A 19,218-nucleotide genomic window follows, 5' to 3' on the forward strand; every position below is an offset into this window, starting at 1 on the left:
GAACTCTTTGGCCTGTCTCATACCCGGCGCCTTATTCCACCATTTATAAGATTGTTTTTCCTTCCAGTTGCTGTTACAAGTTTTTCGCAGCGCTTTTGCTGTACCACAAAAGGGTTCTGGGCCAATGGGGGAGCATCGTGCTCCTTCTCGTGCTAGTGAATCAGCCTCTTCGTTGCCCTTGTATCCTGTGTGGCCTGGTACCCAGGCTAATGACAGTCTGTTTTGACTACCTAGTTCTTGTAGCTTTTCTAGGCAGTTCCAGACCAGTTTGGAATTGACCTGCATGGAGCTAATTGCTTCATGCAGGTCATGTAACTATCATCTTGAATAGTCAATATGTAGCATATTTTTCAATCCGAATATTCTTACATGTTTTGGATAAAACGCGTTTTGGCTTTCTTATTCTCCGTTTTTAAACAAAAACTATAATAAACATTCAAGAGAAGAAAGAAAAACTTCAGAATAAACTATCTGCAAAAAAAGTTTTGATCATGTACAGAAGTTTCATTCAGATATGAATTGAAAGAATTAACCTTTTTTGAAACAATTAGGTACCTACTTTCACATGAACATTAAAATAACACTGAAGCAAAAAGTCCTTTCGAAACAACTATACTTTTATATTAACATTGAATTACACAAGAATGATTTTTTTCCATTAATTTTTTACACGCTTTTATTAGCTTCACCTGTATGTATATTTGCTTGTAACTCTCAAGCTCGGGATCTGTATTTGACAGAACTATCGACATTATTGCTTGATCTATTCGCGGGCAGATGGCGCTGTACATAACCTCCTTGATATAATTCGAACTCACTTAACATGTATTTCTTCATTTGAAAAAATTATTTTTATTTTATTAACACGCGCACCGGCCGCCTTATTTGTAACCCTCCTTTGCGCGCCTACTGCCTTGGTCTTGGTAGCTGATTTTCAGGCTCCCTTTCCAAAATCGGAAAATATTACTGGTTATTTTTCTAAACAATGTATGGCTGATTGATCCCAAAGTTTAGATAAAATGAATATTCATAGTACAAAAAAATTAAAAAACACGCTTATATAGCGAACGAAAATAAAAAATGGAAAATAAATATAGTTTAAAAACTAAAAAACACACTTTTTTCAATAAGCTTAAAACAATAACGAACGAAAAATACTAGCATTATTGTGAAAAAAGCGTGGGCGCTTTGTACCATATTTTTTGTATATCACGCACCCGTCGCTTTTTTCACAATAATACTACTATCCTTCGTCCGTTATTGTTTTGAGCTTATTCAAAATAACATCTATATATATATATATATATATATATATATATATATATATATATATATATATATATATATATATACAGTGTCACCGATAAAGTCCGCATCAAATGGGAAACTTTTTTATTTATCGTTTTATGTGAAATTTGATTTTGGCAGTAGATTTTTATTAAGAAATGATGTCAAATGGCGTCCACAAAATAGGTCACGTGATTTCCTTAACCTGTCAAAATTGACATTTAAAAAAACATCGAAAAATGACATTATTCTTCAAAATATCCAAAAAAATCAAAGGATAAAAACATTTTCTTTTGTAATTTTATACCCACACAACAAGTTTCAAAGCCATAATAAGTATTTTATATTTTCACTATTTTTCCGCATTCCTGCTTTTTCTACTTATCAAAATTTAAGCACACCTGTACTAAATCATTTATTTTAACTACACTCGTCACCGAATTTCTTTTTTTGTAATATAATAATATTTTAAGAGCCTCTTTGATGTTAAAAACAAATTTTGAAAAATAAAAGTTGTCAAACTTGATGCAAAGTTCATCTAGTTTCAACGGGGCTTTCAAAACTATACAGTACTTGAGTTTTTTAATGAGCAAATGGCCTCACAATATGAATTAGAACAAAACGGAACAGTAGGAAACAATATTTTAGAGTGTTTATTGTTTTTTCAACAAAAAATACAGTGGAATTTAATCTTAATTGAAAGGAACTGAAAATAAACATGTACCTATACCTAATAGCAAAAAAACACGAAAAAAAGACTCACGACATTAAATACACTACATTTCTGTATGTCTTCCATTGCGTTTCATTCAGATAATTGTCCTTCTTGATACATCTTTTATTGAGTTGCTGATACTCACAGGGTTTATGTTTAAAATAGAGTTTCTAATAATAGTTTCTAGGTGATTCACGTCACGAAAAGGTATTTGTTTATAAACGATTTTTTTTAAGTAACCCCACAAGAAAAAATCTAGTGGGGTTAAATCTGGCGACCTAGGCGGCCATATTTGCTCCATATTTCGCCCAATAACTTTGCCCCTAAACATTTCTAATAGTTTCTCTTTGACTTGTCTTGAACTATGAATAGGAGCCCCGTCACATTGATACCACAGACTGTGTCTTATTTCAACCGGCATATTGTCCAATATATCACTGATCTCAGTATTTAGAAATTGCAAATAATCCTGAGAAGTTAAATTTTGTCTAAAAAAGAATGGTCCCATTACCTGATTATTTAAAACACCGCACCACACATTTGTTTTAAATGAATATTGGATTTTCCTGAGCCCACCACCTACAATTCTGGGAACTGACTACGCCGTTCGATGTGAAGGTAGCTTCGTCGGTCCATAGGATTTTGTAAGGAAATTTACTGTTTAATTCTACTTCTCCTTAGTACCAGAAAGAGAAATCTAGTCGAACATCGAAATCTCTTTCCTTTAAGGTATTCATAAATTTGGGTTTGTAGGGTTTGAATTTATTTTTATGTAAAATTGCTCTTACGCTTTCTCTTTTAACGCCAGTTCTATCTACAATATTGGTAATACTTGATTTTCCCTGTTCGATAACATCCAGGCAGACAGCCAACTGAACCTCATCATTATTGCGTGATGGATTATGATGTTTTTTGAAAGTATTTTCAACTGAACCAGTCAGTTAAAATTTTTTTAAAATCCTACTTACAGTGGATTGCTGTACATGTCTACCAGGATGTCTTGTGTTAAAAATATCTGCCACTTGTCGATGCAATGTGTTTTCACCACAAATTAGCACAATTTCAATTTTTTCTTGTAAAGATAACATATTATTTTAATTTTCATACATTACATTGAACTAACGGACATTAATTTATTCAGTGACAGTGACGTTTTCTAAAACACATTATGTAGTTTTAGAAACATATTTTTTCACAGCCTACCCAGTTTTTTTAAATTAGTGTTGTTAGCGGAGTAGGTAAATGTAAATACTATGAGTTTTTTTCTTTTATTGAATGGGCTTCAAGAATCACAAAATGATGTTTCCTAATGTTCCGTTTTGTTCTAATTCATATTGTGAGGCCATTTGCTCATTAAAAAACCGAAGTACTGTATAGTTTTGAAAGCCCCGTTGAAACTAGATGAACTTTGCATCAAATTTGACAACTTTTATTTTTCAAACATCAAAGAGGCTCTTAAAATATTATTATATTACAAAAAAAGAAATTCGGTGACGAGTTTAGTTAAAATAAATGATTTAGTACAGGTGTGCTTAAATTTTGATAAGTAGAAAAGCAGGAATGCGGAAAAATAGTGAAAATATAAAATACTCATTATGGGTTTGAAACTTGGTGTGTGGGTATAAAATTACAAAAGAAAATGTTTTTATTCTTTGATATTTTTGGATATTTTGAAGAATAATGTCATTTTTCGATGTTTCTTTTTTTAAATGTCAATTTTGACAGGTTAAGGAAATCACGTGACCTATTTTGTGGACGCCATTTGACATCATTTCTTAAGCAAAATCTACTGCCAAAATCAAATTTCACATAAAACGATAAATAAAAAAGTTTCCCATTTGATGCGGACTTTATCGGTGACAGTGTATATATATATATATATATATATATATATATATATATATATATATATATATATATATATATATATATATATATATATATATGTTTTTTTAGTTTTTTAAACTATATTTATGTACTCTAAAATATTCGTTATGGAATAACAATGCTACACAACATCCCATATGAACGACAATTGATATAAAACGTCACTTACATGGAAGACTGACATCCAAAATTGTGAACTTTTCAAAGTTTCGGGTCACAAACAATAATACTTTTTTGAACTTTTGAAAACAAAAACACGCATTTCTCGTATTAGAGTACGACTTTAAGACACCGGAAGATGTAATACCGATCTTATCACGATGACAATTTGTAAAAATTAATAACCATATAAATGTTCTCGATCGTTCTTTTCGACTTTTTGAATGACATTAAATTTAACTTCAACAATGATTCTTTAGTTTTTGCAAATGAAATGAAGATATTTAAAACAAGTTCTGATCTTGTAGTTATCGGAGATATTCAAATGAAATTGCTCTGTTTTATCGTTTGAATTCCGAAAATGATTTCATAACTGGGTAGTCCAATTCTCTCTTTCTATTTTTTTAGAGTAATGAAACTTCTGTGAACTTTTTCCTTGTTAATATAGTTTCAAATATGTAATTTGCTCACCTTTTTATTGAGAAATTCGAAATGATTCAGAATGAAGCTGGGTTTGAGTTTTTTTATGAAATGAACTAGAAACTCACAACCATCTCACACGAACATCTTTCACACTAATTATATCTGTCAAGCTCCAAGGCTAACAGATAAATATTCTAGATGAATAGACATTTTAAAAAAAACATTACAATCTCTTAAAAATCTCTTGTTCAAATTAGAATGGTTTAAATTGTATGGATACTTTTAAGTTAGTTTATTTATACAGAGATGTGAATTGAAATAAAAAAAATGTGTTACCCGATAAATAATAAAAATATAGCATTTGATTTTGGCACTATTCAATAGTGCGAATCTTCAATGAAACTTATATTGTGAAGCTACTGCCATTGATACGAAAGAAAAAATACATTTGCGAAATTTCTGATCCCGCTCCAGATCAGGTGTGAATTCGCATTTTTAATTTTGTATCGACGTCGCGTCGGTTGTTACAGCATCCGGCGGTAAACGAGAGGAGGAGACAAACGCAGGAAAACTGGGAGCATGCGCCCTCAACCATTATCACATTTGATAAAGTAAGAAATGTAGTGTGGTGCACGTCTCTTCAATAATGCACTATATTTACCTTAACTGAACCGATATTAAAACTTTACTTCAAGTTTAACTGAAAAAACTCATCCACACTGATGATAAGTACCTACATAACAGCATTTCAGTAGATGTTTTAAAAGTTTAGTGATTGGTGATTTCGCGAAACCGTGTTTTTTTCTCGCAACAATTAAAATGTTTCATTTAAGAATATTTTCAGCGGCTATTGTTTTGGTAGCAACGAAGTACAGTAAAACTTTTTTGTCTACTAATGAAAATAAAATGTAATGAGCGTCAACAAATTGTATAAAATTTGTTCTTTAGTTGAATTCAAATTATTTCAGCGATGTGACAAGCGGTGATTTCAATCTTATCGAATAAAAATGATTTTGACTTTCGTCATTATCAGTGCACTTAAATTGTTTTCCATCAGCAGGTGAGTACATTAACTGATAAGTAATAAGCATATGTCGCATAACAAAAAAATGAACCGAGAGCGATGGAACGCAAATAATATGTGGAGATTATACAAATAAAATATTAGTTGATTCAGTAACTTCGTAAATGAACTAGCAGAATTCTGAAGTCTTCGTTAATTTTATTCAGAATTCAGAACAAAAAACACACAAATCCCAGCAAATGATAAACCTGACAAATACAAAATGAAAAAAAACTCGAATCCCATCGAAGATAACTTTACAACATTATTAAAGAAACTTTCTGTCTTTACATTTTCTAATACTACTCATCTATATAGATGAACTTTTTCAAATTATTGAATAAGTAATATTAAATATTTTTTACTATTATTACAGTATCGTGACTTCTGAATATGCTGATGTTAGCAGAACACTAACTGTCAAGTAGAAAACTCACTTCAAAGTGTTTTTTAAAAACATTATAAAGACTTTTCTTCAAGTATCGGTTATTTCTATCATACTTTTTACTTCGTCGCATATGTCGCATACATAATTATTGCTTTTCAGTTCAATTGCCTGATAGTATTTTGGATGAATTAATTCATTTTTCAACATGATACAGTTTGATCAATGGAAACTTCAAGGAATAAGAGCAAGATAGGAACTTAATCTGCGTATACTATCCGATGCTATTTTTCTTTGAAACAACTGTAGCCGTTTTCTTTAATTGATAATATTGTTTATGATTCTAAGTCTATTGTTAAAGCTGCTCTCAAATCGAAATCATTCCAATGTGAAGTAAAAATATCATGAACTATGGCAAAATGGTTGAAGCTCTTGCGGCCGAGGTTTTCAGCGTCACTTTTTTCCCGGTTTGAAGGCCGTGGATTTTTTTCTTCCTGACGTTTATCCTGAATTGATATCTCCGATTTAGCCGGTTAAGGTTGACTTCTCAGGTAGTTTGGTGTGCCAATACCTGTACCTACCTTAGGTAAATAACGTAAAGCGTGTTCATGTTTATGCTGTGGCAGAACACGCACTCAGAGAGAGAAACTATAAGAATAGCAAACAGCATGACGGTGGGTAGAAATGGATCGTCGAATGTTATTGACAATTCCCCAAATCAAGCCAGATATAGAAATTATCACACCTGACTGAATCAACATAAATACGCTTTACGTAATTAACCACCTAAGCCAGGAACAGGAATAAGCACACCAAAATACCTGAGGAGATACTGACTCAGGGTATATAACCCTCTGAGGAAGCTAGTCACTCGTTGCTGAGCCAAACGTTGAGAAGAAATTCCAAAAATCCGCGGCCTTCAAAACCGGAAAATAGTGACACTGTTCATGAACTATATTTGTTCTCACGTTCTTACTTCATAAACTTTCCAAAAAGTTCTTTATATACATATGACATATCATGCTGTCATTCATTAATTGGATATGAATTCAAATCACAATCTGAATACTCAAGCATATATACAAGTGTTGAAAAGTTTCGGTTTCTAAAAAACAAAGGAAAATAATTTCATGTAATGAATTGCAGATGACAATAAGATGACATCTTCAACGGCATTTCTCATGAATTGTAGCTTTGAGTAGCACTCCTGCGAGTGTCTATAGTTCTGATCTAGTTATAGATCTGATTCCAACAAATATATAAAGTTAGCAGAATAACCCAGCTGAATTGTATTGCCTCATGACTTGCAGAACTCACTGTTTTATTTGTTTCATTGCAATAGTTTGATGTATTATTATAAAATAAAACTAATATCCTGAATTTTTTCCGATCTTAAGCTACATTTTATTCAAAATCTTTTGGCTCTATTGTTTGATTCTGAAATATTCCGCACCACACATTGGTTTCAAAAGATACTCAATTACAAAACGAGAACTTCTTTGAAAATTTCTTGAAACTCCACCGTTCGAAAAAAAATTGGTTTATTTGTCAAAAAACAAAATGTTTGAAATCAAAACAAAAATTTTAATAGGAAATTGAGATTCCGTTCATTCAATGCATTTTCAGTACTGGTTTCAGTCAAGACGGTCAAAAGAGGATGCAATATCTCCTATGACATTATGTACAATACATAACGAAAATATAACCTTATGTGTGTTTGTAGATCTTGCCAAAGACTGTATAGTGAAACCCAAAAAGCCAAGAACTATTTTTCTCGAAGCTAATATTTCTTTTACAATATAAATAAACAAGTTACTTTTCGTATCAGTTGATTTATTATTGTTTTTGAGAATTCATTATTATGCTATTTTTAATAAAAAAGGCAACCTAATAGAATTTCTGAAATAATTCAGCTCTTTCCCGTTATTAAAATTGAAGTTTTTTCAAAACAGGGTAGCTCCTAGCATGAATTCAATTTTCGAATATCCGGATTTCATCACATATCTTCGGAAATTTCACAACAAATTATTTTTTTGTATGGACATTATTTCTATTATTCGAAAGTATGTGTCGCCATAAATGGATTTTGAGAAATTGCCTTCTCAAAACAACTTTCCAATATCTAGATGAGCATTATTTTTCAGAAAGCTTCATTTTCATACAAACGACGCCTACCGATCCAACTCACTTAATTCCTCGAGATATTATTTTACAGAAATTTCAAAAAGTTCCATCATTAGTTTTCGAGCTCAAAGAGGATAAAATGTCTTTCCTGAAAAATTACAAAAGTTTTCCAAAATAGTTCCTTATTTTTTTCAAAGAAAAAATACAAGCACTACAGGCTACACTTTAAGGCGCTCTTAGAGAGCTGCTTGTGCGAAAGAAGCGACTCATATTGGATTTGAATCGCTGGAGATTGAATCAATCCATTTGGAAAAATGTTCTTAGGAAATTTATTCTACATAAACGCAGTTCTCCAGATGAAAGAGTTCTTTAACAGTGAAGTTCGAGGTGTACTGAGTTGAACCTCAAGACGATGAGCAGCGACAGTCCGTCGCGTATTTCTGATATGTACCGCTCTTGGTGAAATCAAATATGCCAAGTTACTTGAACACTTATACAGATATACATTAAAATTATATGCAACTTCGCTTGCGATATGACAATGAATGTGAAAGTGAATGAGAATGTGTATTTTCACTCTAAAAACACACACGCACGTCGCCTTGTTTCGAAGATATAGCGTTTCTCATACTGATTCCTAACGCTGATTTTTACTATTTTATTAATAACAAATTCATCAGTTAATCAATTTCTTTCATTCCATAAGCAATACCGAATATTATGAATTACTGTATCTATCTTATAATTAGTATGTATTGTGAAAAAAATAAATTTATTGTGAAGGTATATTTTTCCAAAAAGTTTTAATTTTCACAATAGTGAAAAAGAGCAAAAACAAAATGTCCGTGTTGCAGTCTAGCAACTGCATTAGATCATTCATATTCTCCTCTACACATTTTGTTTAAGAAACTATATGCACATAATATTTGAGAAGAAGCAAAAAGTTTTCAAGATGAACTTTTCAGTTTTCGTATTAGTCCACTAAAGGAGATTATCTGATGATCTAGATCCGAGAAACTTCACACAATCCATTGACTCCTTCACAAAAAAGTGTCTTTCAAACTGCCTCTTATAATAATTTTGCAGCTTAATTCTAATGCAAGAGAAAAGAAAATCGGAAACAGTAATCGATGACAGTGTAGATTGTAGAACTTGCTCTACTAGCTCATGATCTCATGATCCATTCACGTGTAGAATCAGTCCCAACTCGTTAGTAGGTACTGACCCCGATTTAATAATAATCCCCAGCTCCCTTATGTTGTCATACTTCAATCAGTGGTAAACCCTTCCTCAGAGAAATGAAGTGGATTAAATGTCGAAAAATTAGCATAAGTTGATTTGGAGACCGATCCTCGAATACATTTTCAACGTAGTGTCCGTGCGAATCGCGGGCATAGCCCGAATGTCGAGCACTTGAGTTATAATTGAAATCTGATGTTGTAGGGCTGAGAGGAATATGGTGTCAGAAAGATTGGAGAATGTCACGCAGACTATATCCAAGCTTCTCGAAGGATACGATATCAGACTCAGGCCGAATTTTGGAGGTGAGTTAAAGCGATTTTTTTAGATGAGTGAAGCTATTAGAATTGGAGGTAGATTATTTGTATATAGGGTATTCCAATCGGCATCCATGAAATAAAAGGAAGGAAGGAAGATTTTGCATGGTTTTCGAAATACTTTTATTGCAATTATAATTTGTTTAGAATCATATACTTCTCCCGCACTTCTTGACTTCCATTTTACTAGCCACATGTAGAACTTGTACATTAACTTTTTATTATTCATCACTGCTTTTTTGAGTGCAGATAAAAAAAAAATGAGACTCTGCGTGTGGTACAATAGTGAATTGTTTTCAGTTCTCGTGAAAGACTTTGCTACTCGCAGAAAAAATCATTCTCCAGAGCAGGTTGAGCGACAATAGAATTTTGAGATCTACGATCGTACAGGCTCTGTGTGGTATTTGAAAAGAGTTTGAATATCAAAATACACAACAGTGTATGTTGATTTATACTGTGTCCTATGTAATCAGTTTTCTTAAAACGAAATTAGGAATTGTACATTTAGAGAATCTCTTTGTATACCCTTGACATTTTGAAATGACGATAGGTTTGTTGTTTCTCAAGAAACAAAACGATTATAATTATCGCCTCCATTCAATTATACTGAATTTAACAAGATACACTAATGCGCTGGATTGAATTTGTCAAAAAACTGACTTGGCGTAAGTATATAATACTCAAATAGTTTATATTGAAATGGTTATATTTTAGGAGTGATTGAATACTACTAAATATGTTTAGAAAACATTTTTTACTAGTAAGAGGAAAAAATGGTCAGAAATTTGAGTATATGAAAAAATGAATTCAGTGTTCAAAAAAAAATAATAAAAAAAGGATATGATGACATAAGTTCAATGAAATATAATTGGAATCATTAAAATTGAGTGTGCTTCTTTTAAAGGAAACTACAGAAGAACCCCCCCAGGTAATTCTGCCCTCCCTTCAAAATTGACTCAAAAATAAGGGTGAAAGGTAATGTTTGTTGTTAATCATTGGAATCAATTCGTCACTATTGTTTTTAGATGTAGTTTCGAGAGAGTAAATACCCAGATATTGAATTTTCGGATAATGATTCTCTAGTATGTGAAAATGTCAAATGAGAAATCAATTCTCGTGCTTTTCAACTGAAATTTCCTAAAATAGTGAATTGTATTGTATTATATCTCCATGATGTCTGTCGGATTCATCCATTTCTCATATGTGTTTGAAATTATCCACTTTCATTGTTATTTATGACTACTTCAATTGTTAATTTCTTTTTTTAAATAAAATCTAACATATGAAACAAAATGGTGTTTGTTCCACCATCCATAACTCAAGAATAACTGGGCCGATTTATATGATTTTCGATTCGTTGGAAATTTAAAATCTTCATAGTAGGTTGATCGAAAATAGTTAACGTTCTGTAATTTTTGTCGCCGTATGAAACAAAATCGTATTTGTTTCATCATCCATAACTCAAGAATAGCTTGGCCGATTTATATGATTTTTCATTCGTTGGAAATTTAAAATCTCCATAGTAGGTTGATCAAAAAGAGTTCTGTAATTTTTGTCGCCGTGTCTCAAAATCGGTAAAATTTTTCACGGTTTGACTATTTCGTGTTTGGGACACTAAAGAACCTTATATATAAACATTGTTGATCACAATCTATATTGTTGAATTCATGGTTTCACTGAAATTCACATCAGACAAAAACATTCAGTAGTAGTAGCATTTAACAGGATGATTCACAGTATATGTGATGAAAATCCATAACGTAATCCAGTTTTTGTAAAACTGTTCGGTGAAAATCTCACAATAAAGTGTTTCTTGAATAGACTAGTGGATGTTTCTTTGTTTGGTGCAAAGAACTGGATTTAATGGAAGAGATTGCGATCAATAAATGTTTTAATAATCTACAAGATCTACATGCTTATCAAAAATAACAAAGTCATACATTTTGTGTCAGATTGATCAGGATTTCATAAGTTGTCGTGTTGTTCATGTCCGATGTTTCACATAGGTAAAATTAAAAAACATCAAAAGTATGCAATTGAAGAACACAATAACAATTTTCAGAATACCAAAATTAATTCAACGTACGATATCATCCTCCTTAATCAATCATGAATTCAAAACTCTTCATTTCCAGAAAAAAGGTTTGAAACTCCCAAAATTCAATCAACGAATGAATTGATTCAAATAACTCTTCTACGCTTGACTGAGGTAGGCCTCATGAAAGTGGGTCTATTCTACTCTTCATTGTGAATCGCGAGGATTTATTGTGGCTCACACCTATTCAACTCGACCCAATGAATCCAGCTTCTCAACGAAGCCGATAACTTTATTTCCAGGTCAGCTGGCAAGAGTGAGACTCTGCCAAACGATGAAAACAATGCGTTCTCTGCTAAAGGACCTAAAATTCCTTGTGAAGAATAACTTCCTTCGAGGTTGACCGACCATGGTACATTTTATTAAATCTAGTGAGGATCTGATTGGCGGTCAGTCTACGACTATCTTCATCAGGAAGGTACGCAACACAAATGTGAGGCTTTGGAAGTAGGTATCCTCTCCCGTGAATGCACGGTATTAACTGCACTTATCAGCAAAGAGGATGCTCTCTCCCTCCTCGCAGGTAGCCTGTAGCCATCCAGGCCGTTGCTTCGATTGTGTGCAGCTCTGGAATCTTACCTTATTGTGGCTTTCGGATGTTCGAAGTGCAAGATTTTCACCTTAATATACTTCCTGAGTAGGTCCTGCAAACGCAGGACCTACTCAGGAAGAGATTGTTTTTTTTTTCTGAAGCAAATTTTGCTTCTGCTGCTCAAGTGTAAAGCATATTCATGAGATCCTGCTCTTGAGAAAGCGATAAATTGATTTCTGACTACAACATCTAGCCTCCTAGATTTGTTGTAGAGTTGAAGAGCTGCGAAGTTTCTGTTTTTGTTCCGATATTACAAGAAGGAGATATTTTTTTTAGGATGAAACACAAGCACTACAGGAAAATCCTCAAAGCGCTCTAACAGTGGTGCGTTTTGCGAAATAAGCGATTCACGTTGAATTTGATTCGTTGGAGATTAAATTCATTTGGAAAAACGTTTTCAAAAAGTGTATTTCTCATAAACGCAGTTCTCCAAAAGAAAGAATTCCTAATCAGTGAACAGGGAGGTGTCTGAGTTTGGTCGTTTGGTCAACCTGCTTGCATTCCGTTCGGAATCTAGAGAACTGAGATACTCTTTCTTGTTACAGAGAAGACAATTGGGATCGTTTATTTTACATTCATCCCTTCTGTAGACTCAGGTTCAGAACTTGTGGTTAATATATGGCCCACAGGGATTCCACGAGTAGCTTAGCCCTGCATTACCGTGACAAGGTTTTCTATGCAAGGGGACGCCCGGTATTTCCAAGGTTCCACCAGTAATATTGAGTGGGCTCAGTCAAACATCCTTTCGGCACGTTTACACACAACAAAGAATGATGCATCATTCAGGAGCAGTCTCACCTCCACTGGTGACCTATTTCAACCTATTTTCATTATTGAACTCTAGGTTATATCCCCTCTTGATTATCTGATTGAACCGTAGGTGATAGCTAGTGTTTCTAGAGTATAAAATGGATATTATTTGGGAGAACTTCACCAGCCCTGCTTGGGAAAGCTATTGTACTACATTTAGTCTTTCTCAAAGTGAGCGACGACGCTCCCTTGTGGGCACTGGAAGCCTATAGAAGGGCAGTGAAGGGCACAGAGAAGATTTGGGGGCGTTGAAGCGGTTTAGGGTGGCGATGGCTAATTTAAAATGTGTTTTTGCTTTTAACACAAACTTTACCGCTCCTTTACGCCTAATGCGCGTTTTCTCGTGTAACGCCATCTAGGGGACTAGACGGTAACTATTTCCTGTCCGATAGTTGTCAAACTGTACAATAGATGGCGGTAAGCTTCAATGAGAAGCAAGAAAGTACTAGACCCGCCCGCTGCCTCACATAAAAGCGCTCGCGCCATCCAGCATCCAGCCAGTAATGTCATTCGACGATATTAGGTACGTTAGCGACTAGCTAGGTGAAGTTCTGTACGTGCGGTGGTGAATACCTACTGTGAGTGGACTCATTAGCAAGTTTTTAATACTCGATTCTTTACTTCGGCATTTTTGAAGACAAAACTATGTCGGAAGCAAAAAAGAAGAAACAGCCGTATAGCGCGGAATATATAAAATATGAATTTATTGAAAATCCCACAAGTCTATCTTCTCCTGTGCCTTCTTTGTCAAAAAATATTTTTGAATGAAGTGATGAAAGCCTCAAGGCTACAAGATCATTTGAATAAAATGCATTGAGATAAAAAAGACAAACGTTTGACTTATTTTCAAGAACTGGAAACTCAGCCAACTGTGTCAAAACTTTTTTCAGCGGCTTCTAAGCAACACAACGACGGAATCGGAGCTTACTACAATATCTCCTTGCGAATTGCTCAAACAGGTAAACCTCACACTATTGGAGAGGATTTAATTTTACCGGCAATAAAAGAAGTAATAACTACTGTGCTCCATAAACCAGCGGCAGATATTATCCGAAAAATTCCTTTGAGCAATAGTTCCGTGCAGAGACGAATTGATGAGATGGCTGAAAACATTGAAGAGTCATTGTGCAATCATCTGAAGACTTCTTAATTCTCAATTCAGTTAGTTGACTCCACTCTACCAACCAATGAAGCATTGTTGTTGTCATACGTGAGGTTTCTTAAAAGTGAGAAAATATATCAAGAACTACTGCTTGCCAGAAATTTAGAGACGGATAAAAAAGAAGAAACCATATATAATTGGACAAATTTTGTGATGAGAAAGAAATTCCACTGAAGAATATTATATCAGTTGCCACGGATGGCGCTCCGGCTATGACAAGACGTCACAAAGGCTTCATAGCGTACTTGAAAAATAAAATTCCAGATGTGCCCGCTTTACATTGCGTCATTCATATAGGCAACATTAGGTTGCGAAAAATTTTAGTGAGCGCCTTTCTCAATCACTGCAATATATCATCAAATCAGTTAATGAAATCCGAAACAGCTCTTTGAATGACAGATTATTCAATCAGCTTTGTGTTGCTTGTGATAAAGATTTCAACTGATTGCTATTTCACACAGAAGTGCGTTGGTTATCAAGAAGTAACTGTCTGACTCGATTTTACAATCTATTTGACTCTCTAACAGTTCTTGGAAAACAAAGACAAAGAATTGCACGACAACCTCATCACTTCAAAGAATGATATTGCTTACTTGACAGACCTGTATAAATTATTCAATGATGTCAATCTCCAACTTGAAGGTGACGACTTGAATTTGATTAAAACAAAAAATGACATTGCTGCTTTTGTAGCCAAATTGCTCTCATACAAGAATGATATCGGCAGACGTGAGTTTCGCAATTTCCCTAATTTGTCAGCAGGATCTTTCAACAACGACGACTTGCTTGTTTACTGCCAACATTTGAAGAACCTCCACAGTTATTTCGCAGAACGATTCCAGGACATTTTGAAATTGGAAATACAGGACTGGGTTCTTTTTCAAATGTCAACACAGCAGGATCACTCCAGCTGGAAGAAAAACTCATAGAACTGATAACGAACGAGGAAATAAAAATAAAATTAAAAAATGGATACCAAGAATTTTGGCTACAAAAGCCAATCTCGCAATTGTACCCTGGATTGTGGTCCATCGTTCAACGATTTTTGATAGCATTTCCATCATCGTATTTGGGTGAACGTGGATTTAGTGCTGTGGCAACGTTGCTAACTGAAAAAGAGAAATCGGTTACAGATTACCGAACGCGGTGACTTACGGCTGTTTTTGAGTAAATTCGAACCTGATATTAACAAACTTGTTAAAAATCATTAAATTCATCCTTCGTTTTAGATTAGTTTTAAAATTCAAATTGAAATGTTTGTTTTAGTAACATGAATAAAAATTTTCCTTATAGTACAAATTGGTGTTTTACATTACCCTCACCAGAAAGTCTTATTTCCACATGACACACATGATTTAATTATTAAAATAATGACTGCGATTGTGGTTCTTTAGATGTAGTAAAAAAATGGGAAGGAGGCGCTAGAAAATAATGAATTTTCGAAGTGGGCGGTACACAAAATAAGTTTGAGAAGCTCTGTACTTCATGGACTGTGAAGTCTCAAGCCTAACACATAGATGGCGCTACTCTCGTTGCATTCAGCACTTTTTCAGTTAGTACCAACTTTCAAAAAGGAGGTGTTGAAATTTCATGATATTCTACTCACAAGTTTGAGAGTTATTGTGCTAAAAATGACACTACTTTTGCAATTTTCAAAATAATGGATCGAAAACAATTTCGTGTTTTCATTTTACACTGATTCTTGATGGAAAAAAGAAACAGTTTAAGCAAAGCAATGCTTGAAACGTGTTGAAAGGACTCCGCTCCATCAGAAACAAAAATTAAAAGTTGGTTTGTTGACTTAAAACGTGGTCGTAGAGACACCGATGATACAGAACGCAGTGAACGTATAAATGAGGCAGTAAAACCAGAAAACTTTAAAAAATCCACAGAATCGTTTTGAACGATCAAACAATGAAATTGCGTAGGTTAGCCGACATCGAAAAGATATCAAAAAACGTGTTGTCTTTATATTGCATGAGCATTTGACTATGTGAAAGCTCCGTTCAAAGTTCACTGTTGACCAAAAACAAGAACGTCTTGATGATTCAGAGCAGTGTTTGGCCATGTTTGAAAATAATAAACCAGAATATGTGACAATATGTGACAATGGATGAAACATGGATCCATCACTTCACTCTGGAATCAAAACGAACGTCATCTGATTGAAGACCAACTGGTGAACCTCGTCCAAAGCGCTGGAAAGGTTATGGCCTCGGTATTTTGGGATGTGCGTGGTCTAACATTCATAGACTATCTTGGGATGGGAAATACCATCAACAATGAATATTATATAGTGTTATTGGAGTATTTGAAGGCCGCAATTGCAAAGAAACGTTCGCATATAGCAAATATTTTTTTTTTCTTCAAGACAACGTTAAGTGTCACGAATCAATCAAAACAATGGCAAAACTGTATGAATTGAACTTTGATCTGCTTCCACATCCACCGTATTCGCCCAATTTGGTAACAAATTTTGCTCACATGAATAGGTTATTGCTGAAACTGAGGCCTATTTTGTAGCGAAAGATAAATCGTTCTACAAAAGTGGTATTAAAACGTTAGAGCGGCGCAAGAATAATTGTGTGGTTATTGATGGAGATTTCGTTGACGAATAAAGCCGATTTTTCAAAAAAAAAAGTTTTTTCTCTAAGCCCGGGACTTTTCAGCCCATGTTTTGTGGGGAAAAATCAGTTTTTCATCGACCTTTTTTTGGTATTTTTTACCTTCCATAATCTGAAAAATATAAAAATTATAATGGATAACTTTATACAAGTGTAGGAAGGGCAAAATTATTGGTTCACCCCGATAAGTTACTGCGTAAAATCAAAGTATTTTTCACAAAACAAAAGTTCTATTTATCAGTAACTTTTCGTATTTAACAATTTTGCCTATCAGAAAAAATTGCTAAGAAATGATACAATTCTAATATTTACGTTTATGAGGCCAAAATCTGCCTCCGTCTTCAGAAATGGATGAAAAATTCAAAGATATCATATTTCAATGACATAATTTCACATTTCAAAACTCTTTTGACATCTGTCGAAGAAGCTGAGATATAAATAATCAAAAGGAGTAACTGCAAATATCTTTGAATTTTTTGTCTATTTCTGAAGACGAAGGCAGATTTTGCCCTACGAAACGTAAAGATTGGCAATAAATACACATATAAATGATATAGAGTATGTGAAAAATATCGAATGTATTCATAAATTATGATTTTGAAGAGTAGTTTTCGTGCAAATATCTTTGAATTATTTGTCCATTTCTGAAGACGAAGGCAGATTTTGCCCTACGAAACGTAAAGATAAGTGTTGTATTATTTTTTAGCAATTTTTTTTATAGTCAAAATTGTTATATATGACAAGTTACTGATAAATACAATATTTTCCTTTGTGAAAAAAACTTTGATTTTACGCAGTGACTTATTGGGGTGAACTAAAACGTTTGCCCTTTCTACACTAGTATAAAGTTCTCCATTATAGTTTTTATACTTTTTAGTTGATCGCTATCCGAAGTACGTGTTTACCCCATGTGCACAAGGTTGCACGAAGCTAATCAAATTACCCCTATATACTATTTTTACTGCCCTTCATCAGAACGCGTGTAGTGTATAGAACGCTCAAGAGCGTTGAAAAAATCGAAAACCTATCACCAAAAATCTTAACCTGACTTATATTCGAATATGTGCCTACATGTTCATTATGGAGCTACAATGAGTGTACTGATGACATCTGAGTTGTTGGTGAAACGTTCATCGTTGACAATTTTTTTCTGATGTGTGAGAAATAGAATGATCAATTCAAATGGATAATCAAATTATCATCTCAGCTATCGAATCGAGGAAATGAATATGTCAAATGCAGTTACTTTGCTAATAGGAGCTGAAAAACAAATCCGTGAAATGTCTTGAGCGAAAGGAGGTCGTGAAAACAGATCTTCTTTTTTGAAGCTGGAACGCAATCTCGAATGGGTGATATTTGTTTGGTAACCGAGTGACAGACGTGTGGCCTTCATCGGAACTAATTAATATGTCAATGGATATAATAGTAGAAGACAAACAGGGGTTGTGATTCTCAGATGCTTTCTTGGTCTATTTTAGGTTTTGACGACAAAATTGAAGGGTAGTGCTTGGAAATATATCAATATATATTTCTCACAAATTATTTTGTGTATCAGATACTACATCAGAATGATATCATTTGAAAGTCAACAAATACACAAACGTTGACTTTTGTTAATCTCTTTGTTATTATTCACCTAGTTTTTCTGAAGAAATACTCACCATGCGACATATTGTTGAATAATTTAGTAATGCTTTTCTTATAAAGAGGGAACTGTTCATTATAGCGCAGTTACTTTTCGAGTATTCTACTCAATGTTTTGGTTGGTTTCCGGGTTTTGCCGTAGTCTTCGTTGGTTACAATATCCAAACATTTCAACTTCAACTGCGGCAGTTATCTTCAATATAATATCATTTATAGTGCTGATTTTTCGCGCACTTTCTGTGATGGCGGATTCACGCGTATTTCCCGCGCCATTTTGGTGATATGGCTTATTTTTGGCGCTTTTCAATTCTGTGTGCCAGATCTTTGGTTCATATGTTCTCCCTTCCTTTCTGTTGGAGTTCTCTTGTTGTTGGTGTATTTCTATGGCTTCTAAATACATTGTTGTTGAATAATGATTTGATAATGCTAACCTTTCGACTACAGACTTCTCGGTCTGTCCCAATCGACAACACCGATTGTGCTCAACTAGGCGGTTACCAATGATCCTTCTCGTCTGACCGATATAAACTTCACCAGAGTTACATGGAATTTCCGAATCGGGAAAATTCTGAAGAAGAAAAAAATTAACACTGTCTTCAAACCAACGAAGAAAATATCGGAGTACCTGAGATGAGCAAAAGATAGCAGAAATCCACTCAAATCATCAGGAGTTTACAGGATTCCATGTAACT

At 33.9% G+C, this 19,218-nt stretch overlaps 1 protein-coding gene across 2 annotated transcripts in view; it reads left to right on the forward strand.

Moving 5' to 3' along the window:
* The first annotated feature begins 5,090 nt into the window (after positions 1 to 5,090).
* Positions 5,091 to 19,218, forward strand: part of Lcch3 (Ligand-gated chloride channel homolog 3) — a 52,155-nt gene continuing 38,027 nt past the window's right edge. The window contains exons 1-3 of one of the 2 annotated variants that reach the window (XM_074185201.1): positions 5,091 to 5,379; positions 5,440 to 5,531; positions 9,487 to 9,587. In XM_074185201.1, the coding sequence (XP_074041302.1) occupies positions 5,479 to 5,531; positions 9,487 to 9,587 (154 nt within the window). In that variant the 5' untranslated portion in view covers positions 5,091 to 5,379; positions 5,440 to 5,478. Of the gene's footprint in view, positions 5,532 to 9,486; positions 9,588 to 19,218 lie in introns of both variants that reach the window. The other variant, XM_074185200.1, reaches the window with a different exon arrangement.

Source organism: Leptinotarsa decemlineata, unplaced genomic scaffold (genome assembly GCF_025532065.1).
Source record: "Leptinotarsa decemlineata unplaced genomic scaffold, Ldec_3_MD MMD2_tig00026369_RagTag_RagTag, whole genome shotgun sequence".
Lineage (NCBI taxonomy): Eukaryota > Metazoa > Arthropoda > Insecta > Coleoptera > Chrysomelidae > Leptinotarsa > Leptinotarsa decemlineata.